Here is a 27436-nt window from a genome sequence, read left to right on the forward strand (position 1 = left end):
ATATATAGAAATCTTCAGGGACATTGTAAGTCAATAGAGGAAATCTGCAATATCTCAGCGGTCCACTGATACCTGAACAATATGAGAAAACAAGGAAAGAAAATGCTGCAAACAAATCTAGATGTTACATCAATAAAACCCAATGACAGCATGGCAGAAGAAATGACAGGAGTTCAGAATGTACATAATTAAAATGATCAGAGAAGCAAACGATGAGATGAAAGAGCAAATGCACGCACTGAATGATGAGATGAAAGAGCAAATGCAGGCATTGAATGATCGCACCAATCGACAATTAAAAGAGCAAATACAGGAAGCAAAAGATCATTTCAATAAAGAGTTAGAGATATTGAAAAAAAAAAAAAAAAAAGAAATACTTGACATGAAGGAAACAATAAACCAAAGTAAGAACTCCATAGAAAGCATATCCAGTAGGATAGAACACCTGGAAGACAGAACCTCAGACATTGAAGACAAAATATTTAACCTTGAAAACAAAGTTGAACAAACAGAGAAGATGGTAAGAAACCATGAACAGAATCTACAAGAACTATGGGATATCATGAAAAGGCCAAATTTAAGAATTATTGGGATTGAGGAAGGCCTAGAGAAACAAGCCAAAGGAATGAACAATTTATTCAATGAAATAATATCAGAAAATTTCCCAAATCTGAAGAATGAAATGGAAAATCAAGTTCAAGAGGCTTATAGGACTCCAAATACACAAAATTACAACAGACCCACACCAAGGCACATTATAATGAAAATACCTATCATACAAAATAAAGACAGAATTTTAAAGGCTGTGAGAGAAAAGAACCAAATTACATTCAGGGGGAAACCAATACGGATATCAGCAGATTTTTCAATCCAGACCCTAAAAGCTAGAAGGGCCTGGAACAACATTTTTCAAGCCCTGAAAGAAAATGGATGCCAACCAAGAATCTTTTACCCAGCAAAACTTACCTTCAAATTTGACGATGAAATAAAATCCTTCCAAGATAAACAAAAGCTAAAAGAATTTACAAAAAGAAAGCCAGCATTACAGAACATTCTCAGCAAAATATTCCATGAGGAAGAGATGAAAAACAAAGAAGCAAATCAGCAAAGGGAGGAATTATCCTAAAGGAATTGTCAAATAAAGGAGGAGCCAAGTTGTGTCAAACAAATAAATAAATAAAATTTAAAAAATGAGCCAAATGACCGGGAAACCAAATCATATCTCAATAATAACCCTGAATGTTAATGGCCTGAATTCATCAATCAAAAGACATAGACTGGCAGATTGGATTAAAAAGAAAGATCCAACAATATGTTGCCTGCAAGAGACTCACCTCATAGAAAAAGATACCCATAGACTAAAGGTGAAAGGATGGAGAAAAACATACCATGCACATGGACTCAGCAAAAAAGCTGGAGTATCCATCCTCATTTCCGATAATGTGGACTTCAAGCCAAAGTTAGTCAGAAGGGATAAAAAAGGTCATTTCATACTGCTTAAGGGAAGCATAAATCAGCAAGATATAACAATCATAAACATCTATGCCCCAAACAGTGGCTCATCCATGTATGTCAAACAAATCCTTCTCAATTTCAGAAACCAAATAGACCATAACACAATAATACTAGGTGATTTTAACACACCTCTCTCACCACTGGACAGATCTTCCAGACAAAAATTGAACAAAGAAACCGTAGATCTCAATAACACAATCAATAATTTAGACTTAACAGACATTTACAGAATATACCATCCAACCAAGAGTGAATACACTTTCTTCTCAGCAGCACATGGATCCTTCTCTAAAATAGACCATATATTATGCCACAAAGCTAATGTTAGCAAATACAAGAAGATAGAGACACTAGCATGTATTCTATCAGATCATAATGGATTGAAGTTAGAAATAAATGAAAGAGTAAAACACAGAAACTATTCCAACATCTGGAGATTAAACAATATGCTATTATATGATGAATGGATAACAGAAGATATTAGGAAGGAAATTAAAAAATTCTTAGAGGTAAATGAGAACAAAGAAACATCATATCAAAATCTCTGGGACACTATGAAAGCAGTACTTAGAGGGAAATTTATTTCATGGAGTGCATTTAATAAAAGAAGTAAAACTCAACAAATAAACGACCTAACACTACAGCTCAAAGCCCTAGAAAAAGAAGAACAGACCAGCACCAAAAGTAGTAGAAGACAGGAAATAGTTAAACTCAGAGCTGAAATCAATGAAATTGAAACAAAAGAAACAATCGGAAAAATTAACAAAATAAATAGCTGGTTCTTTGAAAAAATAAACAAAATTGATAAACCTTTAGCCACACTAACAAAGAGAAGACGAGAGAAAACCCAAATCACTAAAATTCGGAATGAACAAGGAAATATCACTACAGACACGATTGAAATACAAAACATAATTAGAAGCTATTTTGAAAATCTATACTCCAACAAAATAGAAAATTTCGAAGACATCAACAGATTTCTAGAGACATATGAATTGCCTAAACTGAACGAGGAGGACATACACAATTTAAATAGACCAATTTCAAGTACTGAAATAGAAGAAGTCATCAAAAGCCTACCAACAAAGAAAAGTCCGGGACCAGATGGGTTCTCAGCCGAGTTCTACAAAACCTTTAAAGAAGAGCTCATTCCAATACTTCTCGAAGTATTCCATAAAATAGAAGAGGAGGGAACCCTCCCAAACTCATTCTATGAAGCCAATATCACACTGATACCTAAACCAGACAGAGACTCATCAAGGAAAGAAAATTTCAGACCAATATCCTTAATGAACATCGACGCAAAAATTCTCAACAAAATTTTAGCAAATTGCATACAAAAACATATTAAAAAGATAGTGCACCATGATCAAGTGGAATTCATCCTAGGGATGCAAGGTTGGTTCAACATCAGGAAATCAATAAACGTAATTCACCATATCAATAGACTTAAAGTCAAGAATCACATGATTATTTCAATAGATGCAGAAAAAGCATTTGATAAAATACAGCACCCCTTCATGCTCAAAACACTAGAAAAAATAGTGATAGTGGGAACATTCCTTAACATTGTAAAGGCCATTTATGCTAAGCCCACGGCTAATATCATTCTAAATGGTGAAAAACTGAAAGCATTCCCCCTAAAAACTGGAACAAGGCAGGGATGCCCTCTTTCACCACTTCTATTCAACATCGTTCTTGACACTCTAGCCAGAGCAATTAGACAAACCAAAGAAATTAAAGGGATACGAATTGGAAAAGAAGAACTCAAACTATCCCTGTTCACTGATGACATGATTATATATTTAGAGGAACCTGGAAATTCCACCAGAAAACTCTTAGAACTCATAAGTGAATTCAGTAAAGTAGCAGGTTACAAGATCAATGCCCATAAATCCAACGCATTTTTATACATAAGTGATGAATCTTCAGAAAGAGAAATTAGGAAAACTACCCCATTCACAATAGCCTCAAAAAAAATAAAATACTTGGGAATCAATCTCACAAAAGAGGTAAAAGACCTCTACAATGAGAACTATACAACACTAAAGAAAGAAATTAAAGAACACCTTAGAAGATGGAAAGATCTTCCATGTTCTTGGATAGGAAGAATTAATATTGTCAAAATGGCCATACTACCTAAAGTGCTATACAAATTCAATGCAATTCCAATTCAAATCCCAATGACGTACCTTACAGAAATAGAGCAAGCAATTATGAAATTCATCTGGAAGAATAAGAAACCCAGAATAGCTAAAGCAATCCTTAGCAGGAAGAGTGAAACAGGGGGTATTGCAATACCAGATCTTCAACTCTACTACAAAGCAACAGTAACAAAAACGGCATGGTATTGGTACCAAAATAGAAAGGTAGATCAATGGTACAGAATAGAGGACACGAACACAAATCCAAATAAATACAATTTTCTCATACTAGACAAAGGTGCCAAAAATATGCAATGGAGAAAAGATAGCCTCTTCAACAAATGGTGCTGGGAGAATTGGAAATCCATATGCAACAAAATGAAACTAAACCCATATCTCTCACCATGCACGAAACTCATCTCAAAATGGATTAAGAACCTCGGAATCAGACCAGAGACCCTGCAGATTATAGAAGAAAAAGTAGGTCCAGATCTTCAACATGTCGGCTTAGGACCAGACTTCCTTAACAGGACTCCCATAGCACAAGAAATAAAAGCAAGAATCAATAACTGGGATAGATTCAAACTAAAAAGCTTTCTCTCAGCAAAGGAAACTATCAGCAATGTGAAGAAAGAGCCTACAGAGTGGGAGAATATCTTTGCCAATCATACTTCAGATAGAGCACTAATCTCCAGAATCTATAAAGAACTCAAAAAACTCTACACCAAGAATGCAAATAATCCAATCGACAAATGGGCTAAGGAAATGAATAGACACTTCACAGAAGAAGATCTACAAGCAATCAACAAACATATGGAAAAATGTTCAACATCTCTAGTAATAAGAGAAATGCAAATCAAAACCACCCTAAGATTCCATCTCACCCCAATTAGAATGGCGATTATCAAGAATACAAGCAACAACAGGTGTTGGCGAGGATGTGGGGAGAAAGGTACACTCATACATTGCTGGTGAGACTGCAAATTAGTGCAGCCACTCTGGAAAGCAGTGTGGAGATTCCTTAGAAAACTTGGAATGGAACCACCATTTGACCCAGCTATCCCACTCCTTGGCCTATACCCAAAGGACTTAAAATCAGCATACTACAGAGATACAGCCACATCAATGTTCATAGCTGCTCAATTCATAATAGCCAGACTGTGGAACCAACCTAGATGCCCTTCAATTGATGAGTGGATAAAGAAACTGTGGTATATATATACAATGGAATATTACTCCACCATGAGGAATGACAAAATCATGGCATTCGCAGGCAAATGGATGAAATTGGAGAATATCATGCTAAGTGAGATAAGCCAATCTCAAAAAGCCAAAGGACGAATGATATCGCTGATAAGTGGAGGATGACACATAATGGGGGGGAGGGAAGGGTTAGTGTTAGGGTTAGAGTTAGGGTTAGGGAGGGGGGCAAGAATGGAGGAAGGAAGGACTGTATAGAGGGAAAAGAGGGGTGGGAGGGGTGGGGGGAAGGGAAAAAATAACAGAATGATTAAAACATTACCCTATGTAAATTTATGATTACACAAATGGTATGCCTTTACGCCATGTACAGAGAAACAACACGTATCCCATTTGTTTACAGTTAAAAAATAAATAAAAATAAAAATAAATAAATTTGACACATCACATAAGAGAATAGTATGCAACCATTAAAAATAAGTTTACAGACTTATATAGAAGGATCACCAAGATAAATTAAGTAGAGAAAGATAGCTACACACACACTCTTATAATTCAACAAAATCATAGAGGTTCACAACTGAGCTTATTAGTTTGGAAATGCCACAAAAGTGATTTATGTCTACTTGTGGTATAATATAGAAAGTTTGGGAATTTAAAGCATTCCTTAACTGTACTTAGTGGTATTTTTAAGTTTTAAACTACTAGAAAACATATTTCTTGGTATGTCCATGAACAAAAAAAGGAATGAAATGAAGGCATTCTAGGTAGCAAAAAATGTGTATTCAGAGATTTAGGTTGGAAATGATTAGAGAACAAGTAGCCAGTCTGGCCAGAGATGTGGGTCCAGGATGAGAACACAGCATATTTGGAGAATTTGGCTTCATCCAGAATTTCTTCAAGCTAAGAAATCTCAGCATCATAGGAGCAAAAAGCAAGCAAAGGGAATGAAATAGAAGAGAGTTACCATGAAAACATGAGGGAAGAACATAGGAAGGATCTCAATTTGCAGATGCCTTTGTGATGCAGAGTTTCAAATACTGACAGTTTATATGACTGCTTTATGCTGCAGTGAGCCTGGGTCTCTAATATGCAAATTCCCCCAACACCCTTGCCCAAGAAGACCCCTGCTGTTTGCTTAGCAATGGGAGAGAATACTGTTTGATCCTGTCCTAACATGATTGTTAATAGCAGGATTTGGGTGTTGTTGGTTTTACATTTTAGTTTTTAGTTTTTTAATTTTTTTTTTTTACCATTGTTCTGAATGATATGATTTTACAAGTGAAGGATGAGGAAGGTAAGAATTAAGATGTATAGATACTTAGAGTCATCTTAAAAACTCAATTTTTAAATAGATATTTAAAAATTCTGCCAAATATGGTGGTTTTTAGTGAGAATATTATAATATTTGTCATTTGTATTTGGGGTTTTTAAAGCATGTAATTTAGTTTACATCATGAAGTATATTAATAATATTAATATCTTAAAACGTCAATAATCTTTTGTCTTTTAGTTCTTTTAAAGATCATTTTGGTTTATTTGTTCTAGTTATATTTTTTCTTCTTCAAATATTCAAACAAATCCCAGTATTCTACTTTAAGGACAAAGAATTTTGCTAATTCTTATATAATAATTATTACTAATACCAATACAAATTTAGTAACATGTAGACTTAAAGTTAAGAATCATATGATTATTTCAAAGATGGTGAAAAAGCATTTGATAAAATACAGCACCCCTTCATGCTTAAAACACTAGAAAAAAACAGGGATAGTAACATGTAGAAATGATGTTTTACGTTGTTTTTATTTTTTCATTGTTTTGTCTTATTTTGTTTCCTTTTCAGTATGTATTTCTTAGAGTATAAAATTCAGAGTGGGGAATCATATTCTATTTCTTCACACTTTTTTATGTCAGTTTCAAATTTCTTTCATGATAATAAAGTTATGTTTTTCAGATTAAAAAAAAGAAAAAGGTAGCTAAAAATTGTGCAGAGTATGTTACTGTATTCATTAAAAAAAAAAAATATTCACTTTTTCTGTGGTAATAGAAAAACCTCTGGAAAGGCTGTTGATATAGCTCAGTTGGTAGAGTGCTTGCCTCACATGTACAAGGCCCTGGGTTTAATCCCCAGCACCATACACACACACACAAAACACCTTTGGAAGATTACCAAAAAACCTGAAAAAAATTTGCTGTTTTCTATAAGGTGTAAAATTAGACAACTAGAGAGCTGAGAAGGTGAAATTTCATTGAATAATCTTTTCATACCTTTTAAATCATTTAACATATTTGTATTAAACTTTTTTAAATAAGTAACAATTAAAATCCATCATGGGTTATATTTTTCATGCTAATATCCAATTTCAACTTTGAACACAGTCTAATATTCAATTGTTTTTTCATTGTTATTTGCAGTATTGGGGATTGAACCCAGATTGAACTCCTGAACATTTTCAGCTTTTTTTTTTTGGAGACAGGCTGGCCTCCTTGAACTTGCAGTCCTCCTGTCCCAACTTCCCAAGTAGCTGGGATTATAAATACATATCACTACATCCAGCTGTGGTTTTTTTGCTTTTTGGGGGTTTTTTTGTACCATGGATTGAACTGAGGGGCACTCAACCACTGAGCCACATCCCCAGCCCTGTTTTGTATTTTATTTAGAGACAGGGTCTCACTGAGTTGCTTAGTTCCTTGCTTTTGCTGAGGCTGGCTTTGAACTTGAGATCCTCCTGCCTCAGCCTCCCCAGCCACTGGGATTACAAGTGTGCACCACCACACCCAGCGTGTTTTTATTTTCAATTGACACACTATAGTTGTGCATATTGTGGGGCACAGTTTGGTAACCTGATACATGTTAAACTATTATCTGAAGTTCAAATGATCCAAAATTTTCCAGTTTAAAAACTGCCAATATACTTAAAACCATTAAATAAAAAATGAACATAATTAAGCACTTATTTTAGATTTCCAATTTTGCTCTTCATGCATTATTTGTACTCATGTGGTTTTTTTTTCCCCCTTTTAAGGAAATACTGCTTTCAAAGTTTGCTTTTAACAAGTCAAAGTTCAAAATTAGACAAGTGATTTGGTGACCAAGATTTCCATTGGTTTTGCCTCTAATTATCCATGACCTTGGTAAAGTCATTTAGCTAAAGCATTAAGGCTTTGCTCTACAGGAAAGGAAGTTAGATTTCATTTGTGTTTCTCAGTTTTAACCCATTCCTTCTTTGACAATCACAAGTTCACATGATCCTTCAGCGTTATTTGAAATTCAAAATAAATCTAATATTAATAGAAGAAAGTTAAAACAAAAAGATAAAATGCTATTTTGCTTTCAAATTAATCCTGAAGCTAATTCTCCTACTTCTCACACCCTCACTACACTCAGAAAAACTGGAATAGGTGATTTCTAAGGTCTCTTCAAATTTAAAGCACAAGTTCCAAATTTAAGGTGAAAGAACTATCCTTAAGTATACATACTGTACTTTAACTTGGAATATCTCACTTTTACCAAAAAGACCATATAGTTTCAACACCAATACAAAAATAAAATGATGAATGTGAAAATAAAAATTCACCTTAAGTCCTTCAATTGAAGAAGATGAGTCCAAGAGAGAATACTGAACCACTTTTAAGACACTAGCAATCTCTCATTAATATCTGATAAACACGGGATAAATCAAGTCACATGGTTTAATAATAAAAATGCTGTTATGGTTTAGATGTGAGGTGTCCACCAAAAGCTCATGTATGAGACAACACAAGAAGGTTTAAAGGAGAAATGACTGGGTTATGAGAGCCATAAGCCAGTCAGTGAAATAATCCCCTGATGGGATTAACTAAAGAATAACTGAAGGTGGGTAGGGTATGGCTGGAGGAGGTAGGCCCCTGGGGGCATGCCGTTCAGTATTTTCTGTCTGGTGAGTGGAGTCTCTCTATTTATTTTCTGATCATCACGTGAGCTGTACCACACTCTTCTGCCACAACGTTCTGCTCATCTCAAGCACCAAGGAATGGAGCCAGCAGTCTATGAACTGAGACCTCTGAAACTGTGAGCCTCTAAATAAACTTTTCCTTCTCAAAACTGTTCTTGGCAGTTCTTTGACTTTTAGCAGCAAAAAAGCTGACTAAAACAAATGCTATTTAAAGAACTGGCATCCACTCCCTAAGTCCTCACTGTATAAAACAAGAGCTCCATTCCTGTCAAACCAATCAACTTGTATTCACAGAAGTAATGAATAAAAATCTAATTTGAGGGGAGTCCATGTTATACTTCAGAAGGAGACTGCAGGTTTTAAGTGGGGAAAAACCCATATTTTATCAGAATGATCTCACTACAAACCTAAATGCACAACTTACTAGCTCCAAGACCATGAACAAGTCTCCTGAACCTACATGAACTTGTTTGCCAGCTTCAGCAAAAGCAATCTACAAACACCTGCTCTCTCTCACATGGCATCAATAAGACTATATCAGTTAATGATGTGAAGACACTGGATAAATGTCTTAGTAAATTTTTATCCCAATACTATTCTAGAATTTGGTTTACAAAAAATGTCTAAGTTCTTGCTCTTCTTCCCTTCTATTCTTATGCTACTATTAACATCAGAATTCTGTTCCTTCACTTAACCTTTGCCACTGTGACCGAATAGCTATCTATCTTTCTCTACCACGAAGACTGGACTGTGGCTTCCCAGAAAGCAGGGCTTATGTCATATTCAAAACCTAGCTTAGTACATAGTAGATGTGATGAACTAAACTCAGTCTAATACAAAGAGGTATATTATATACTTTTAAAATAGACAGGTAATAGTTCCTCTCAATGTTTCTTTAAGATTTGAGGACAATTTTTAAAGCCTAAAAATATAACTAAATAGCAATTTCAAGGTCAAGACTTTAAAATTCATGCCCACCAGTCATGTAAATTTCAGTCACTATTACTATTATGACATAATAAAACATAAAGAAATCCCACCTCTTTATGATCTTCTACAACTGTTAAGATAGTATCGATGGTATGTAAAATTCCCATAGCCATTACTGTTTTGTCTTCAACTTCTTCATATTCATCACTTTGAAGAACTTTGCCAAATATCTCAGCCTAGCAAAACGCATTAAAATATTCAACAGTTGGTACTATTACAACTCCCCTCATTATAAAAATTAGCAAAAGAGCTGTCAATTCAAATACCAGCATTGCTCAAACATTAATTTCTGCATTTTGTGAATAAATCACTTTTTTTCTTACAATAATAGAATTTGTCATGTTTTAAATATAGCCATTTCCCCCATCTAGTCACCAGTGTGGAATATACATTAGTCATCACAACCATTAGCCAATATTTTATTGGTTGTCATTAAGCAAAATGACTTAACAGTAAAAAGAAACATATCAAAGTGGTAAAACAAAAACAAAAATGCCCCAACATAAAGGAACTGAGATATCAGATTCAAAGTTCAGAAAGTCAAAATTTAGAAGGTTCACATCAAGGCACATGATGAAATCTTGGGATACTATAGATGAAGAGAGATTATCCTAAATGTTATTAGATTCAAGTCTGCTAAACTACAGGAATATCAATTATCAAAGCAAACATTTTTATATTAGTATTTCAGTTACAAATAAAACTAAACTTGAAATTTTGGAGTTTTAGATTACTCAAGGATTCTATGCCAAACTAAAAAAAACTGCTGCATCTTACCAAGTGTTGGGTCATGTCAACAGCAATTGAAGCTACCTCTTGACTGTATTCACATATCATCTTCTGGATTACATTAGTAACATCATCATTTTCTGTCTCTCTAACAATGTGCAACAGCTCCTGCATAATAGGCCTCACATGTGGCTTCATATATTCCTTAGCTAATACAACAAAACAAAATTAGTATGTGTTAGCCATTCACAGATGATAAAAGGAATTAACTTGCTCACAGGTCAAGTGATACAAGGTAATACCAAGATAAAGTTCTAGATGCATACGTGCTGTGGTGAATAAGTTACAGAGTTGTACCAAATAATGTTCACCACTATATCAACTTCAAGAGTAGCAAAGGGATAAGCAGTTCTATAGAAGAAAGGGCTGTCCTACTCCAAATGCTAATAGTCCCCACTAAGAAATTCTAACTACATACATGCTGTCATCAGCATAACTTATGAGAACATAAATATATCAGTCTTGATGACGAATATAAAAAATCATGAAACTAAAGACTATCCACAATGCTAATGGAGCCCATTCTCTACCTAACCCATCTCTACCCCCAGCTACTCCTGGAAAATTCTCATACAAAATCCAATCCTCCCATTAAAACACGTTAAATAGAGGTAAACAAGGCTCATTTTCTTCATAAAGTTGAATTTGCTTGTATAGGTTTATTTGAACTTAGAGCAGAAAATCTTGAAGTCACCTAACCTAACCCCTTCAAGTTTAAATATGTGGAAACCTAAGCCTTGACAGACCATGTGTCTCACCCAGTTATACATAGCAAGTTAGTAGCTGAATCAAAACTGAGCCCAGGCCTCTCGATTCCCAGCTTACCCTAATGCCCAGCAATTATTAACTTGTTCCTAATCTAAAATTTTTTCAGAAACCATAATCAATTTTAGAAACTCCTAAAAAAAAAAAGGGACAAGAATAAACTCCTAAGAAATTCTGAGGGAGCAAAAGCCTAGGAATCCAAAGTCTGAACCCTTGGGACCTAGAAAACTCCCTTCATGAGGAAAGGAAGTGAATGAAAAATTAGCCTTCTATAAGGCATTTTTGGTTTTACCTTGTATCTGATTAGAAATTAATGACTGAAGAGCAAGGGCAGCTTCAACTTTGACAGGCATCTCCTTATCTTCAATCAGGCTCTTCTTTGCTAATTCAACTGCATTTCTTAGGTTGAGTTCATTGTGAAACTTCAAAGAACTAAAAGCATGAAGCACCCAGCAGGACTATAGTATGAGGAAAGTAAATAGAGAGCTATCAGGATTATGGCATTCAATAATAATGTCACACATACCAAAGCCTTTTTTTTTTTTTTTTTTTTTTTTTTTGGGTGACATTAGAGATTGAATCCAAGGTCTCATGCATATCAGGTGGGCAATCTACCACTGAGCTAGACCTGCACCCCTCACATAAGAACTTCTTATTCAAATATCAGATTTCAATAATTTTCTTACAGATGAGGATTTTGAGGTATAAAATGGATACATAGAACTTACTCTAGCTCGAAGATATCCCAGGTTAGACAATAATAAAGGAAATACATGATTCTGTAGGAATAGCTCAATTTGGTCCTTGAATAAACTCTTCTGTTAGGAAACAGAAATTAAATTTCAATTTATCAATGGCTTTTCTCATATATAAGAATCATTTTCTGATAAAGCATGTTTATTATGACTTGAATTTAATATACTTCTATTCACAATTTTGTAAAATTGTCTGACCTATATACTGCATATTTTAAAACACAAAAATAGTACCTTAGATCAATTAGACAAGGTGAACTTTTGTAGAAATAATAACACTAAAATCAATTCGTATCCTTTTTTATAGAGCAACAGTTTCATATTGAAAAACTGACAAAAAAGTCAAATTTTCTTTTATTAAAGAAACAGGCAAAAAGAAGGATATGTATAGTTGACTCAGTCACTCAGAGGAAGTCATGAGTTTTAAATTATCCATAACTTGCATACTCTCTTATTAGTCTGTGTTTTGTAATTTTATTAAGTAAATTAAATTTTGATAATCTTAACCTTCAATAAAATTTCAGCTAGGGAACCAATCACATGCAGGGCTCCATCTTTCTTCCTAGGGTCAAAGTTCGGGTCTGTTAGGATTTGATAACAGAATGCCATCATTTTTGGCAACACCTAAAGAAATAGAAGAATCCATTTTAGTCTATAAGAACTTTCACTGTCTTACTATAGTATTAAATGATACATAAATTTTCAGAAATAAAACCATTTTATTGCATTTTATCAAACAACCATAAGCTCAATAAGAAAGGTACAATATATTAAGAAAAACCTAACCAAAAGTACTTCACTCTTTTCCCCTACTAGAACAAAGAATATTCTTAAACTGACAAGTTATAACTAAGGATATTATTATTTTCAAATACTAAGGGTATGTTAGAATATACTTCACTCTTTTTCCTTACTAGAACAAAAAATATTCTTAAACTAGATTATAACTAATACAAGTTAATTTTCAAATACAATGAGTACATTAGAATGTCAAGTCAATACAGGCCACCTTGAAGTTTTACATTTAAAAAGAATAATTATATACCTCTTTCCTCTTCTTTGCAGCAGTATATAAGAGAGTCTGGGCTGCTGTAGTAGGAGAAGCATAATCTTCGAAAATATCTAAGATTCCAAAAGGTTAAACCATATTAGTAAAAATGCAATGACTTATTATACAGATTTTAAATCTGACCAACCACTAATCAGAACAAGAAATAAAGTAGTCCACATAATGCCATTCACAGCATAAAAAAGCAAAGGACAAGTCAGATGCAGTGGAATGCACTTGTAATCCCAGCAACTCTGGAGGCTGAGGCAGGAGGAACACAGGTTCAAGGTCAGCCTCAGCAATTTAGCAAGGCCCTGAGCAACTTAGTAAGACACTGTCTCAACAAAAAGGGTTTAGGGATTTAGCTCAGTGGTAAAACACCCATGGGTTCAATCCCTGGTATCAAGGGGAGAAAACTGGCTAATCATTTTGCCTTATCAAAGCAAACTAGGAAAACAAATACATAAGGAAGGGGAAGTAATAAATTCTACACATAAATAATCAGTTTCAAAAGATAGAGAAAAAAGAGATAAAGCAGATGGTAAATGTTTTCATTTGCTCTTCCTGAACTTTTGTCTCCAAGAGAAAAAGTGCCTCCTCTCTTACAAAGCCCGTGAAAAACAACAGTCTGAGAATCTAGTGCCCATACCAGTAAGTTTTACTCAGACAGCTAGGGACACCTGGCTCTACAAACAGCACAGCTTTGTCAAGGCACCTGCAGTGTGTCTTAGTGTTAGTTCTAGTGGTTGTTTATTTCAACATTTATTGAAGACAACATATCAAGGCCAAGCACTAATAGAGGAATACAGAAGTGAGGAAAGGATAAAAAATACAAAATAAAACAAATAAGACAAAGTTCCTTACTTCAGATAGCTTTTAACTTGTGGGAGAGATAGAAACATATAAATTAATATTTTACTATTTAAGTACTTAAAGGAGGATAAAAGGAAACAACTCAGGCAACTTACACCATTCAACTGATCAAACTAAAAAGAACCCCAGAGGACTGGGCCATATGCAAGGAGTCTAAAAGAAATCCATATTAAAATCCCAATGACATTCTCCATGGAACTAGAAAGAGCAATCATGAAATTCATTTGGAAAAATAAGAGACCCAGAATAGCCAAGGCAATCCTTAGCAAGAAGAGTGAAGCAGGAGGCATCACAATATCAGACCTTAAACTATACTACTGAGCAATAGCAACAAAATGGCATTGTATTGGTACCAAAATAGACATGTAGACCAATGGCACAAAATAGTAGACACAGAGACAAACCCACATAAATACAGTTATCTCATACTAGATAAAGGCACCAAAAATATACATTAGAGAAAAGATAGCCTAATCAACAAATGGTGCTGGGAAACCTGGAAATCCATATGTAACAAAATGAAATTAAACCTCTATCACCCTGCACAAAAATCAACTTGAAGTGGATCAAAGACTTATGCACTAGAACAGATAACCTATGCCTAAAAGAAGAAAAAGTAGGCCCAAATCTTCATCATGTTGGCTTAGGAAGACTCCTAAGTGCAAGAAGCAAAATAAAGAATCAATAAATGCGATGGATTCAAACTAAAAAGCTTCTTCTCAGCAAAGGAAACAATCAATAATGTGAAGAAAAGCCTACAGAATGGGGAAAAAAAATCTTTACGACATATACCTCAGAGCACTAATCTCCAGGATATATAAAGAACTCAAAAAACTTAACACCAAAAAAAACAACCCAATCAATAATGGGCTAAGGAACTGAATAGACACCTCACAGAAGAAGAAATATAATCGATCAACAAGCATATGAAAAAATGTTCATCATCTCTTGCAATTAAAATCAAAACTACTCTAAGATTTCATCTCATTCCAGTCAGAAAGGCAATTATCAAGAATACAAGCAATAATAAGTATTGGCGAGGATGTGGGGAAAAGGTTCACTCGTACATTGCTGGTGGGACTGCTGATTGGTGCACCACTATGGAAAGCAGTATGAAGATTCCTCAGAAAACTTGGGATGGAACCACCATTTGACCCTGCTGTCCCACTCGTTGGTTTCTACCCAAAGGTAGAAATTGGCATACTACAGTGACACAGCCACATCAATGTTTATGGCAGCAAAATTCACAATAGCTGAACTATGGAACCAAACTAGATGCCCTTCAACAGATGAATGGATAAAGAAAATGTGGTACATATACACAATGGAATAATATTATTCAGCCTTAAAGAATGAAATTATGGCATTTGCAGGTCAATGGGTGGCACCGGAGAACATCATGCTAAGTGAAATAAGCCAATTCCAAAAAAAAACAAAAGCCAAATGTTTTCTCTGATAAGCAGATGCTGATCTATAGTGGGGAGTGGGTAGAGAAGAATAAAGGAACTCTAGATTATGCAGAGGGGTATGAGTGGAGGGGTGGGGCAGTGGAGATGGGGAGGACAGTAAAATGAGACAGACATTATTCCCCTATATACCTGTATGAAAAAATTAAATAAAGAAGTCCAAAAAAAAATTCAAGAAATCCTATTCCCTTATGGAATACTTAGTCCATGGGATAAGAAGACAGGTTAAATAGAGTGTTCCTAAAATATACAGAAATCCAAAGGCTCTCTCAGAGTTGAAAACAACCCAATCTGTAGGACGGCATCCCAGAGAACACAGAAAAGTATGGTCCTGCAAATCCATGTGACACAGCCTAGGTAACAGATGGCTCCATGAGTGCTTCAGCACTCCTAAGAGAGATGCATACAGAGGTTTTTCATCTCCCACACCCAGAGGCCTCAAAAGGACACCAAATTCTAATGAGCTTCAGTTTATCACACAAAGCGGAACTTTGGGGATTTAACAAAGTGATAAAATCTGCTTAAAAATGTAAATGTAGTTACTTTACATATCCAGGAACTAATAAGGAAAAAAGGTCTCAAGTACCAAATTTCATTCTTATATACTCATATGGATCTTCTTGCCACAGTTCTTCATCCTCATCTTTATAGCACATCACAGAAAAAATTACATCTTCAGAGATATTCTAAAATAAGAAACAAAAACAACAAATGGGTATGGCTATTCAAATTTGGGGAATACCAATGGTGTATTTATTGACAGTCTCTATGATGGTAGTTTTCTAGTTACAGTAACTCTTCTTTTAAGCCTGCTTTCACTATGGTGAAGGCAGGCAAGCAAAAGTCCTCAAGCAGGCATAGGGGTTCACTTAAAGGTAAGATTGCTTTTGAACAGTGAGTAAAAGTACAGAGAAAGAAACAAATGTAAACTCTATTCTTTGAAGCAACAACAGAGATAATAAAATATTACTAAAAAATTGACATTAAACAGACTTTGATTTCTTTAAGGAATAAAATTGTCAAGTCAGGGATATATTTATTATTATAGTTCTTATGTTGAAAATTCTCAACAGTTTCACATTGGTCCTAAGTGTCAACTTATCAACAACATTACAATTTTCTTTTTTTCTTCCACTTTCAAAAGACTAATTTCCAACCCTAAAACCGCATGTTTAGGGGGATCCTAACCTAGTGGCCTCTTTTACACTGCTAATACTATAGTAGGCCCCTTTGTACTCTAAAACTACTTATTCAAAACTGAATGATTCTAAGAAAAAATTCAACCTAAGAACTAGAGTTTTCTTATTCCTACATTACAACCATGGAAAAATAAAGTCAAAATGGAGAAGAAATACTATCCACAAAAAAAATTTATAAGATACTATATTTTTAAGACTCATAATAACATAACGCTAACCAAATTCTATCCTGGGCACAAAGGCAAAGTGAAACTATTTTCTTGTTACACACAAACTTAGAGAATTTAAGAACTCATAGTTGGGAGATGGTGATTCAGTTCCTAATGTTTTGGAATTATCCAGGGTTATTCATATGCAAATTATTTGTTAATGGCCCACAATTTTTTTATTCTAATCTGTAGTTTTAATAATGCTGAATTCTGGGCTGGGGATATAGTTCAGTTGGTAGAGTGCTTGCCTTGCAAGCACAAAGCCCTGGGTTCAATCCTCAGCACCGAAAAAAAAAAAAAAAAACTTCTGTCTGAAGGAGATCTGTCTTTCACTTCTGGTCACATCAAATTGTCCCAACTAACTTCAGACAGCAAAGACAACTCATGTTACCATGTACCCTATAAAGAGGAGAAACAAATAATGCTGAATTCTATCTTTAAGTAAACAATTGCTATGAAAACAGAAAATGTTAACTTCTGCTGGAAAACTTCATTCAAAGAAAACAAAAACTTTTCTGCTCAGACCTATAAAAGAAAATTGTCCACATTATCAGATTTCATTTTCTACAAAATAATACTTAGTAGAGTCCAGCTAACAGTTTTCAAAATATTTTCACACAAAATACCTCATTTGATCCCAGCAACCTCTAGATAAGAAAGTAGAGAAATGTTATCTGCCTTAACAGAAGAGAAACTGAGGCTAAATGAGATTTCGAACAAAGTCAACTGAATCCAAGTCTTCCAACTTTCAAAATGGAAGGCCTCATTCTTTTCAAATGACAATTTTCCAAGTCATTTATAACAGATGTGCTTATTAGAAGTTATTGATGGAACTGAAGAGATACTAACTATAAAATACAGGATTAGTAATACTCACTTTACCTGGGAAACCTAAGTTAAGTGGAAAACAATTTTGGAGAGGCACTCTGATACTCACCTGTATGTGTGGCTTCATCTGCTTCCAGGTTACAGAATGAACAACCCCTTGGTTGAGATAGTTGAATGCTTGCTGAAGAACACGGGGGGCTACATATTCTTTCTGCCTATATTGGTCTAAAATTTTTAATAGTACCTACAGGAAAATAGGAAAAGAAAATATAGGAAAACAACTTTAAGGCTAAAAGAGAAGGGGCACTTCAGGTATAACATAAAATCCAAAATACATAGAGACAAAAGTAATAGATTTGGGGGAAAATCAATATTTTGTGAGAAAGCTCACATAGGCAGTTATAATTATTAGACAAATCTATGTTATATTGAATTAAAGGCTATCTTGCCATGACTCCCAGGCATTTGTCCTACATATAACCTGCAGAATACTCAGAGTAAGTCTGATTTCTATTCCACTGGTGGCTCTTCAAAATAAATTAAGACTACCATTTTAAGAAAAATAACAGATTTGTGCCAGGTATGATAGCATATGCCTACAATTCCAGCTACTCAGAAGGCTGAGACAGGAGAACCGTGAGTCAGAGGGCAACACAGTCACATTCCATCTCAAAAACAAAAAACAGAAAAATACAGATTTGACTAAACATTTTAAAATTTCCATTACAGCAAAGGATAGCACAAATAATTTTTTTGGTATTTTTTAATTTACCTTTTAATTTTTTACAGACTGCATTTTGATTCATCATACACAAATGGGGTACATCATTTTGTTTCTATGGTTGTACATGATGTAGATTCATACCATTCGTGTAATCGTACATGTACACAGGGTAATGATGTCTGTCTCATTCCACCACTTTTTATACCACCCTCCTCTCATTTCCTTCTACATAATCTAAAGTTTTCCCATTCTTTTCTCCCTCCCACCACCACCACCATAAATAAATTTTATTACTTGATAAAGACTTTGAAATTGGAAGAGACATATTATTTTAAAAATTAAAAAGTTAGGGCTGGGGAGATAGCTCAGTTGGTAGAGTGCTTGCCTCGTAAGCACAAGGTCCTGGGTTCGATCCCCAGCACCACAAAAAAAAAAAAAAAAAAAATTAAAAAGTTAAACTAGATCCCTAAATAAACATCGCACCAAAACAAACTCCAGATGGGGAAATACTTTGACAAAAAAAATGAAAGCATACAATTCCCAGAAGAAAATGTGTGAGGATTTTATTTTATAATCTCGAATCACAGATCTCTGTAAACATAACACAAAACTGAGACGTTATTTTTTAAAGGTTAATCGTAACAATTATTTATAAGGGAAGAACCATGTGAAGGAAGCAACTGTGACTGGCAAAGGCCTCACTAACGAAAAGCCCAATTACTAGTCTCCAGCACTTCAGTATATCAAACTTATTTGAGTTGCTGAATCTTTCGAAATACATACAAAATCTATAAATTCTGAGTATGAATTTTATTCAAGCTTCCTAAAGTGTAGCCTTGTAAAATTTATCAGAAGTCCCACCATCTCCTAGAAACTCCATCTGCAATTGAGGCTAAAAGAATGATACGGACCATTCTACCTAACACAGTGTGGCACATACAGAGTGGGGGTAGTGCAAGATGAGACACATGGTAGAGAACAGTTCTTGATAAGAAAACTATTTTTAAAGATCAGGAACATATCTTAAACAACCAAAGTACAAATAATTTATGACAAGGAGGAAATGGCATGAGATTTACTTTTAAATATATGTGTAAATACATGTCTATGTCTACATGACCCTGGAAATACTATACTGAACACACCCAGTGGACATCAACTTGAAGATGCTTAATAGAGTTTAATAATAGTAAGAGCAGGAAACAGCTGATCAGCTTCCTTATTATCCTGGTATCCATGGTGAATTGCTGAGCAGATAATTTTACACATTATTTACTCACTTTCACTACAGATTGTCTCATAAGCAAACAAAATAAAACTGAGAAATTATAGTTTTCTAGAACCGTGGTATTGTACTTTTTAGAAAGCATTCTATTAATCAAAATGATAATCCATAAAATAAAGAATTCCACATTAAAGCAATAAGTTCAAAGTACTTAGCTTTTTATCATTCACAATAAAGATATATAAAAACCCGAAAAAATCTGTATCATTAAAGCCTTTGCCTATATCTGATTAATTAATCTTTGCTTCCAAAATAGGGTCCTGACATAGCCTGTAATTGATCAATCATTAAATTTTATTTGTTAAAAAATCCTGTCAGTATGTACAATTATAATGCACCAATAAAAAAAATTCCAATTAAAAAGAATTTTATTTGTTGAAAAATTACAAAAACGTGATTCAAATGTCAATACTGATCAGTCAATCTTCATAGCTGAATCATCCTTTGTAATTAAAGTTTTTAAATATTAATATCAATTTGGATTGTTTCTCAAGAACACCTATTTTCACTGGATCAAATGGTTCTCAAATTTCCACAGAAAAGTTAAAGTTCTCAGCTGAGTATTTTTTAAAAATTTTTTTAAGTTGTAGATAGACACAATACCTTTATTTATTTATTTATTTATTTACTTACTTACTTACTTACTTATTTGGGGTGCTAGGCAAGTGCTCTACCACTGAGCTACAACCCTAACCCCCTCAGCTGAGAGTCTTAACATCAAAGCTCAACTACTCTTTAAACAGATTCATATTGCATAAATCTTCTAAGAAAAGAGTTTAAAACAAAGAGGTGCTCAAAGAACTGAAAGTTAAGAAATTCACAAGAGGTCAAATAGAGTTAACCCAAGAATGTTGTCAATTACTATCCCAGTTTCAACAAACTTTAAAGGTTTGGGTCCAGAGTCTAAGTCTAGTAGTCATCCTGAAACATATGATTCCAAAACCAATTGCACTGTATTAGATTCCCATAGCAGTCATTTCATCTTCTTTATTTATTTATTTATTTATTTTGTGGTGCTGGGGATTTGAACCCAGGGCCTTGATGCTTGCGTGGCAAGCACTCTACCAACTGGCCTACCAGCCCTCATCTTCTTTAAATCAAAAATGAAGCTGGGCATAGTAGCACCTGCCTGTGATCCTAGCTACTCAGGAGGTTGAGCAGAAGAATCTCAAGTTCAAGGCCAGTGTCAATAACTTATCGAGGCCCTGTCTGAAAATAAAAAGGACTGGGGATGCAGCTCAGTGGTAGAGCACCCTGGTTTCAATCCCCTATACCATAAAAATAATGTAAAGAATTAATATGTCTGTAATCTACTTTTAAACAGACAGAAATAACTTTCAGCAATAACCATCCTTCTGTTTTAAAAGTGTAAGCTTATTACCTGCTGAATTCCCACTGCATAGGTTTTCAAGAAGAATTCAGAAAATTCAAAATATTCTTTTGTAACATTTCCTGGGCTTCCATACCTTAAAATTCAAAGAAAATTTTCAAATACTATGAAGTTTAAAAACAAAGCAAGCTCACAAGCTTATAGTCATTGAAAGATGCATTCTATTGTAACAGAAAACTAACACATTCATCTTTTTCAGAAGGCACAAAATAAAATCATAAAGAGCCATATGGCTCAAACTCTGAGCCATACTTGAAATTTCAGATACAAGCTTTTACCTTTTAAACCAAGAGCTCCTATAGAGCCAATGTTAGGAATAAAAAGTGCTTTAAATAATAAAAATGTTTATCTCACATGTAATAAATTTCTTCCAGTAAATGCTCTTAAAATAAAATTTTATTTTCTTATGGAGCTTGATGGCCATGCACCTTCTCACATAATTCCTGGATATTTCCAATGAACTGAATGATGTTATTTTTCCATGTTTTTCACAGAAGAATAGAAAAAAAGAGCTGGAGAAGGCTCCCTATCTCATTATGATCTCAAAGCCAATGATCACAATTAAGCCACTTTAAATAGAGGGTGACTTTTTGCCCTCTGTGGTTGTGAAGACATATAATCATAAACTTCAGAGCAACAAGGGAAATATTCAGTTTTATTATACTGACTGTACAATCATAAATGTAATAAACAGAGAATTACCGTTCAAAGAGACGAGCTACAATATGCAGAGCCCACTTCTTACACTTCCACCATACTAGTTCTGGTCTATCATCTTCATCAATTTGCAGAGTCTCCTAAGAGAACAAAAATCACCCAGATTAAATGTCTGCATAATAAAAGGATTTATGTGAAAAACAAAAGCAGAATAAGCCTTGGTATAGATTAAGTCATATATTAAATGTGAAGTTCAATAGCTCTATGAATGCATTCTTCATAGATTGCTAGGTAGGAATCAAATAAGCAAAGCAAATTTCAACTAGCCAATGCCATTGTTCACATTTATCTACTATCTTCAGCATTTATCGACTATCTTCAGAAGGGTCAAATAAATAGAAAACAAAATACAAACATCATGACCCCTTGATAAAACTCTGAGATAATAAAAAGGCTCTGTATTTTAATCTGAGTGATGGTCACAAAATTTTATATACTAAATTTTGAGCACCTATATATGTACATTAAACCTCTAAATACTATGTTTCAAGATAAAGAGACTGGAACTAGGGACGTAGCTCAGTGGTCAAAAGCATACTTAGCATGCATAAGAACTGGATTCAATTCCCAGTACACAAATACACAAAAAGATAAGGACAATGGAAAGAATATTGTACATTTTAAGGCCATCTTAAATGTAATAATATATAAAAGTTAAGTCAGATGCAGTGGCGCACACTTGTAATTCTAGCAACTTAGGAAGCTGAGGCAGGAGGATCACAAGTTTGAGGCCACCCTGAGCAACTTAGTGAGACCCTGTCTCAAAATAAAATTTTAAAAGGACTGGGTATGTGGCTCACTGTAAAGCACCCCGGGTTCAATCCTCAGAACAGCAATAGAAAAAATATATTGGGGAATGGAGGGTTAATTTGATAGATGAAGAAATACTCTCATTGCAGATCAAAAGGAGAGACCTATAAAACAGGCAAACTTATAATTCAGTGTATAATCATAATAGGCATTCTCAGTCATTGTTTATTAAAGTATAAACCAGGGTGCCCTTTCTGGAAATCATTTGGCAAGATGTGTCAAAAGCCTAAACACTTTTATAAAATTTTTCCAGAGAAAATAATCATGCACACGCATAATTATAGTTAAAACACTAAAAAAGTGAAACAACCTAAACATCCAGCAAATGAAGCATCTGACAAAAATTAAGTATAAAAACACTCGTGATCATAAAAAATACAAAATATATTAAATTTTAGGCTAAAATGAATTTCAAAATAGTATCTACAAGAAAAAAGGTTAGAGGAATAAGTACCAAGTTTTAAAAATAGTTTTTACCATTTTTAGTAGGATTAGTTATTTCATTATTTTTGCTTGTATGAGCTTTCTAAAAATGATTATGAATTATTTTACTAATTAATATTATTACAGTTGCAATTTTTTTTCCAAATATTAGGATAGGATAATGAATTAGTTTAACACAAGTACTCCAAACTTAAGAGTGCCCAGTTTTTCTTAGAAACACCCCTATCTTACAGGAGGGACTGTCCTGTCAATAATAGTTCGGAAGATCTCCATCCATGTTGTCATGGTTTGGTTATTCATCAGCTGAAGAGGCAATGCATACTGGAAAAATAGAACAACAACATAAAGAAGAATTCCCATTTAGCATAAAAATAAGCAATTTTATCTATACTGTAAAGTTAAAATATAATATATAATATATATTATATATAATATAATATATAATATATATAATTTAATAATTTTTGAGCATGAAAATAGCAATTTCATATTATTCAACCTAAAATTTAACTTGAAATAGATTTATAAGCATATACGTCTAAATTTTAAAATTATGTATATTTTTGAAAAATTTTTAATTAGGCTTATTTATTCAGCAACACTGTATCATTTCAAATGGACAAACCTAGCCCAGAGATAGTAAAAGTAAGTAAAACAGCATCTACAAACTGTGAGAAGCTTACGTATGAACTCAAACTTTACCTAGTACTTGATATTCCAGGTAAGTGATTTTTACTATTTACTCCTTTGTGTGTCAAACTTTTAATTTTAACTACGTTAGTGACAATCTTTACCTCCCTGAACACTCATGAAACTGTTTTTTAGTTACTTTCCTCTACACTGTGACATAATAACCACAGTTCACTTTGATGCAGGCATTTGTCTCCCCTGTTACACTGTGAGCTGTAGGAGAGGAGAAACAGTAAGTATATCCACATCCCTTTATTCCAAAATGTGCTAATGCTAAGGACATAATAAGTAAGATTGATAGCCATTGCCCTCACAAGGTTACAATCTAATTGGAAACACACACACACACACACACACACACACACACACACACACACACAGAAATGGTAAAAGATAAAGATGGAGGGATGAAAAGTTTTACAGGCTAAATTCAGTTCACACTTTATTCAAAATGCCCTGGGGATGCATATGGACTTGAGTTAGGGTACAGATGAGGACCAGGCTAAGAGTTAAGACAGAGAATGGTGATTCCTCTGGAATGTATGAAATATCCAAGTACCCTATACAAATAAGTGCTGCTTAGACTAAATCAATCTCATTGTACAGACTTTAAAAAAATATTCCTCTGTCTCTTTCCATATTATCACTTTTTAGTTATATTATTATTGCAACTATGTCTCTCAAATGCTTTGAAATTTTTGCTTCCAAAGGAGCACATTAAGTAGTACATTAACAGATTTTCAAAATGGTTAAAAGTATTGAGGTTTTTAGAATGTATAGGTTGAGAGAAAAAAAATTTAGACTTTGCCCGTTGGCAAATCAAGAAGAGCAACAGAAAAATGACTTGGTCAATCTTTACCTTACTGCCCAATTCCTAGCTGTTTCTCTCAAAAGGAAAGACAAGTTTGGCCCCAAGCAAAAGGGTTATTACCAAATCTAATGACAAAACATCTCACTGAATAAAAAGTTTGCCTCAAATAAAGTGATCCTCCTAAGGAAGAGTTCTAAACACTGCTTCGATAAGTAGGAGCATTATGCATCATCTTTCTTCCCTTCTAAAAAGAAAAAGAAGGGAAGAATATACTTTTCTAATATTCTAGTTCTTCTCTCTTCTCAGATTGCTTCCTTTCCTTTTCTCTCTCCTTCCCTCAAAAAGGTTGACCTGAAAAACAAAAGTCTGGCTCAGACTGTCTTTAGTAAAAGTTTAAAAGATGTAGGGCTGGGATGTAGTTCAGTCGTAGAGCGCTTGCCTAGCATATGTAAGGTCCTGGGTTCAATTCCCAGTAACACACTCCCACACACACAGTTTTAAAGATGAGATTTTAATATAACTATACATCTATATTGAAATGAAATATTCTGAAACAGTGCCAAAAACAAATCTATACTATCCTGCCTCTCAAGTTCAACAAAACTACCCTAGTGTCATGAGGAATTAAGTAAAAAACATGTATTAGAGCTTCAATTCATTAATCATTAAATCATTTAGGTTGACAACAATGATTCTTCCCCCAACCAGAACCAATTTACCCATGTCTTTCAAGAATTTGTTGTTAAATATTTTTGCATTTTAAACACATTACATCTCTATCTTCTAATTTTTTTAAATTTCCATATTAGTGGCCTTTATAGCTTTCAAATATGAAAAATGAGAAATTTGAATGGAGAGAAATGAGTCACCAAACCTTGGTAGGCTTTAGGTTGGGTGGAAGACAGAGACATTACTATAAATATGATTTTCCAATAAAAGAAGGATTCTCTTTTATAGTCCTTATTCTTTTCCTATAATCATAACTATGCTTTGGACAGAAATGTCTACTAGAAGTTTTAGGGCAAGTAATGCCTTGGTTCTTGCTTACCCAGGGCTTCATACACTAGAAAAGTTACCTCTGTTAACTTTTGTGATCCTGTTTCTCACAAGGATTTCTTAAAAGAAATATACGTGAGAATATATAATATATAATTTTAATAATAACTGACTGAGTACTTTCTACATGTGAGGTAGAAATACAAGACCCCATTTTTGGCTTCTGCAGTAGAAACTTACCTGAACAAGTGCATAAAAGATTTTGAGAATCTGTTTCTGCAGTAATACAGAATAATGGGAGGAATCAGGAAGGAGCTGCATGATTTGTTGCTGAATACGTGGCAGAAATATCTGCATTGCTGCTATAAGAGGTTCTCTTTCTTCTGCTTTCTTATATCTACATGAGCAAAGACAAAAAGAATGAGAAGTAATTTCTCCTGTTCCCCAAAGAACTATAAACAATGAATGAAAAATATTCATTAAAACATAAAACAAACTCCCCAAAAAAATTTTTTTGACTTTCACTTTCTATTTGGGTTGTTGGAATGAACTTTGGGAGCATGTGCCTGTTCTAAGCAAAATACCCAAAATCTTTCTAGAAAGATTTAGGCTAGTTTAAAAGAATCCAAGGCTAATTTGCAGCTTTCTTACACAAATATCTCTAGTATCTAAAGTAATTTTCATTAAACCATAATTCTTCCTATAAAATACAAGTTGAAAAGCTAGTTTACATCAACACTCATATAAAGTAGGGAAAATGTTTTTTATGTTATTCTAAATTGAGAAGTTAAAATAGCATACAAATTTAGCTGCTCTTAGATTAATTGCTAAAAATCTGAAATATTCTGTAAAAATTCTACCAATAAGAGTCTGAACTAACTAGTTAAAAAGAAGGAAAATAATAAGATTTTGTAAGTAAGAGCAGCAATCCTCTTATAAACAGAAAATACTATTAAATGTGATACTAGTCCTCCACCTTCCAAACAACTTTTATGGAGAAGAATATGACCAGCAAAGAACTTTAGCACCTTCATTCTTATATCCAGAAAGGTATCCGATTTGACTTACTTCATAATATGCTCATGAGAAGACAAATGTTAAGGCAAAACATTTAGTCTCCAAGTTAAACTACGAATAAATGTTTCAGAAGCACTACATATTATATCTTCATTAGAAATTAGCAATGTACATTACAAGATTAAAGATGCTTTGAATAACTGCAGTAAATAAACATGCTTAACTGCATTTAACCCAACATTTTCCAAATTAACCTGGTTTTGCAGACCACCCATAGCAGATCCCCTACATAACTTAAATCCCAAAGTGACAAGACTGTTCTCTTTATCCAAAAGACATCAACTTACTCATAAGTCTTCACCAGTTGGTATAAACATAACAAACTGCCAAGCCAGCTTCCACTGTTCTGTGATTGCAAATAATAGTCTATCTTGTCCACCACTGCTGGCCAGTGACCAGGAAAATCATGCTTAATGATGACACGGAGACACATTGTTAACTGCACTCTAAAAGGTAAGGAGGGAAAAAGGTAAAAACTACAAGTAGTTAGAAGATAATGTATCAAAGACCTTTAATATTTTACATAAAAGTTGTCCAGTCACACATTATTTACCAACGTGGAAAATGTTTTGAAAAATGCTTCAGTAAGCAAGTTCACAGTTGTGGAACAACACAGAACGGACTTTTATAAACTGAGATGGTGCAGGCCATATAGCCCATTTCGTAGAGTGCCTGCCTCTCATGCTGGAGGCTCGGGTTCGAGTCCCCAGCACTCTGGGATTGTGGAAATAACAAACAAACAGACAAAGTAACCAACCTTCCATCATCTAAAC

The 27436-nt window shown here is 34.1% G+C and overlaps 1 protein-coding gene across 3 annotated transcripts in view; it reads right to left on the bottom strand.

The window, feature by feature from the left end:
- IPO8 (importin 8) overlaps positions 1 to 27436 on the bottom strand; it is an 81620-nt gene that overhangs the window by 39281 nt on the left and 14903 nt on the right. For 2 of the 3 annotated variants that reach the window (XR_013763749.1, XM_079139303.1), the window contains exons 4-16: positions 26951 to 27109; positions 25827 to 25983; positions 23321 to 23410; positions 21821 to 21915; positions 21110 to 21194; positions 17829 to 17963; positions 16070 to 16169; positions 13142 to 13218; positions 12604 to 12720; positions 12070 to 12159; positions 11634 to 11799; positions 10565 to 10725; positions 9838 to 9963 (exon numbers count right to left, since the gene is read on the bottom strand). Coding sequence is in view for 2 of the 3 variants with exons in the window: in XM_079139303.1 (XP_078995429.1) it covers positions 9838 to 9963; positions 10565 to 10725; positions 11634 to 11799; positions 12070 to 12159; positions 12604 to 12720; positions 13142 to 13218; positions 16070 to 16169; positions 17829 to 17963; positions 21110 to 21194; positions 21821 to 21915; positions 23321 to 23410; positions 25827 to 25983; positions 26951 to 27109 (1558 nt within the window). In the remaining variant the exon portion in view is untranslated. The remainder of the gene's footprint in view (positions 1 to 9837; positions 9964 to 10564; positions 10726 to 11633; positions 11800 to 12069; positions 12160 to 12603; positions 12721 to 13141; positions 13219 to 16069; positions 16170 to 17828; positions 17964 to 21109; positions 21195 to 21820; positions 21916 to 23320; positions 23411 to 25826; positions 25984 to 26950; positions 27110 to 27436) is intronic. The other variant, XM_079139304.1, reaches the window with a different exon arrangement.

This window comes from Sciurus vulgaris (assembly GCF_902686455.1).
Source record: "Sciurus vulgaris genome assembly, chromosome: 5".
NCBI lineage: Eukaryota > Metazoa > Chordata > Mammalia > Rodentia > Sciuridae > Sciurus > Sciurus vulgaris.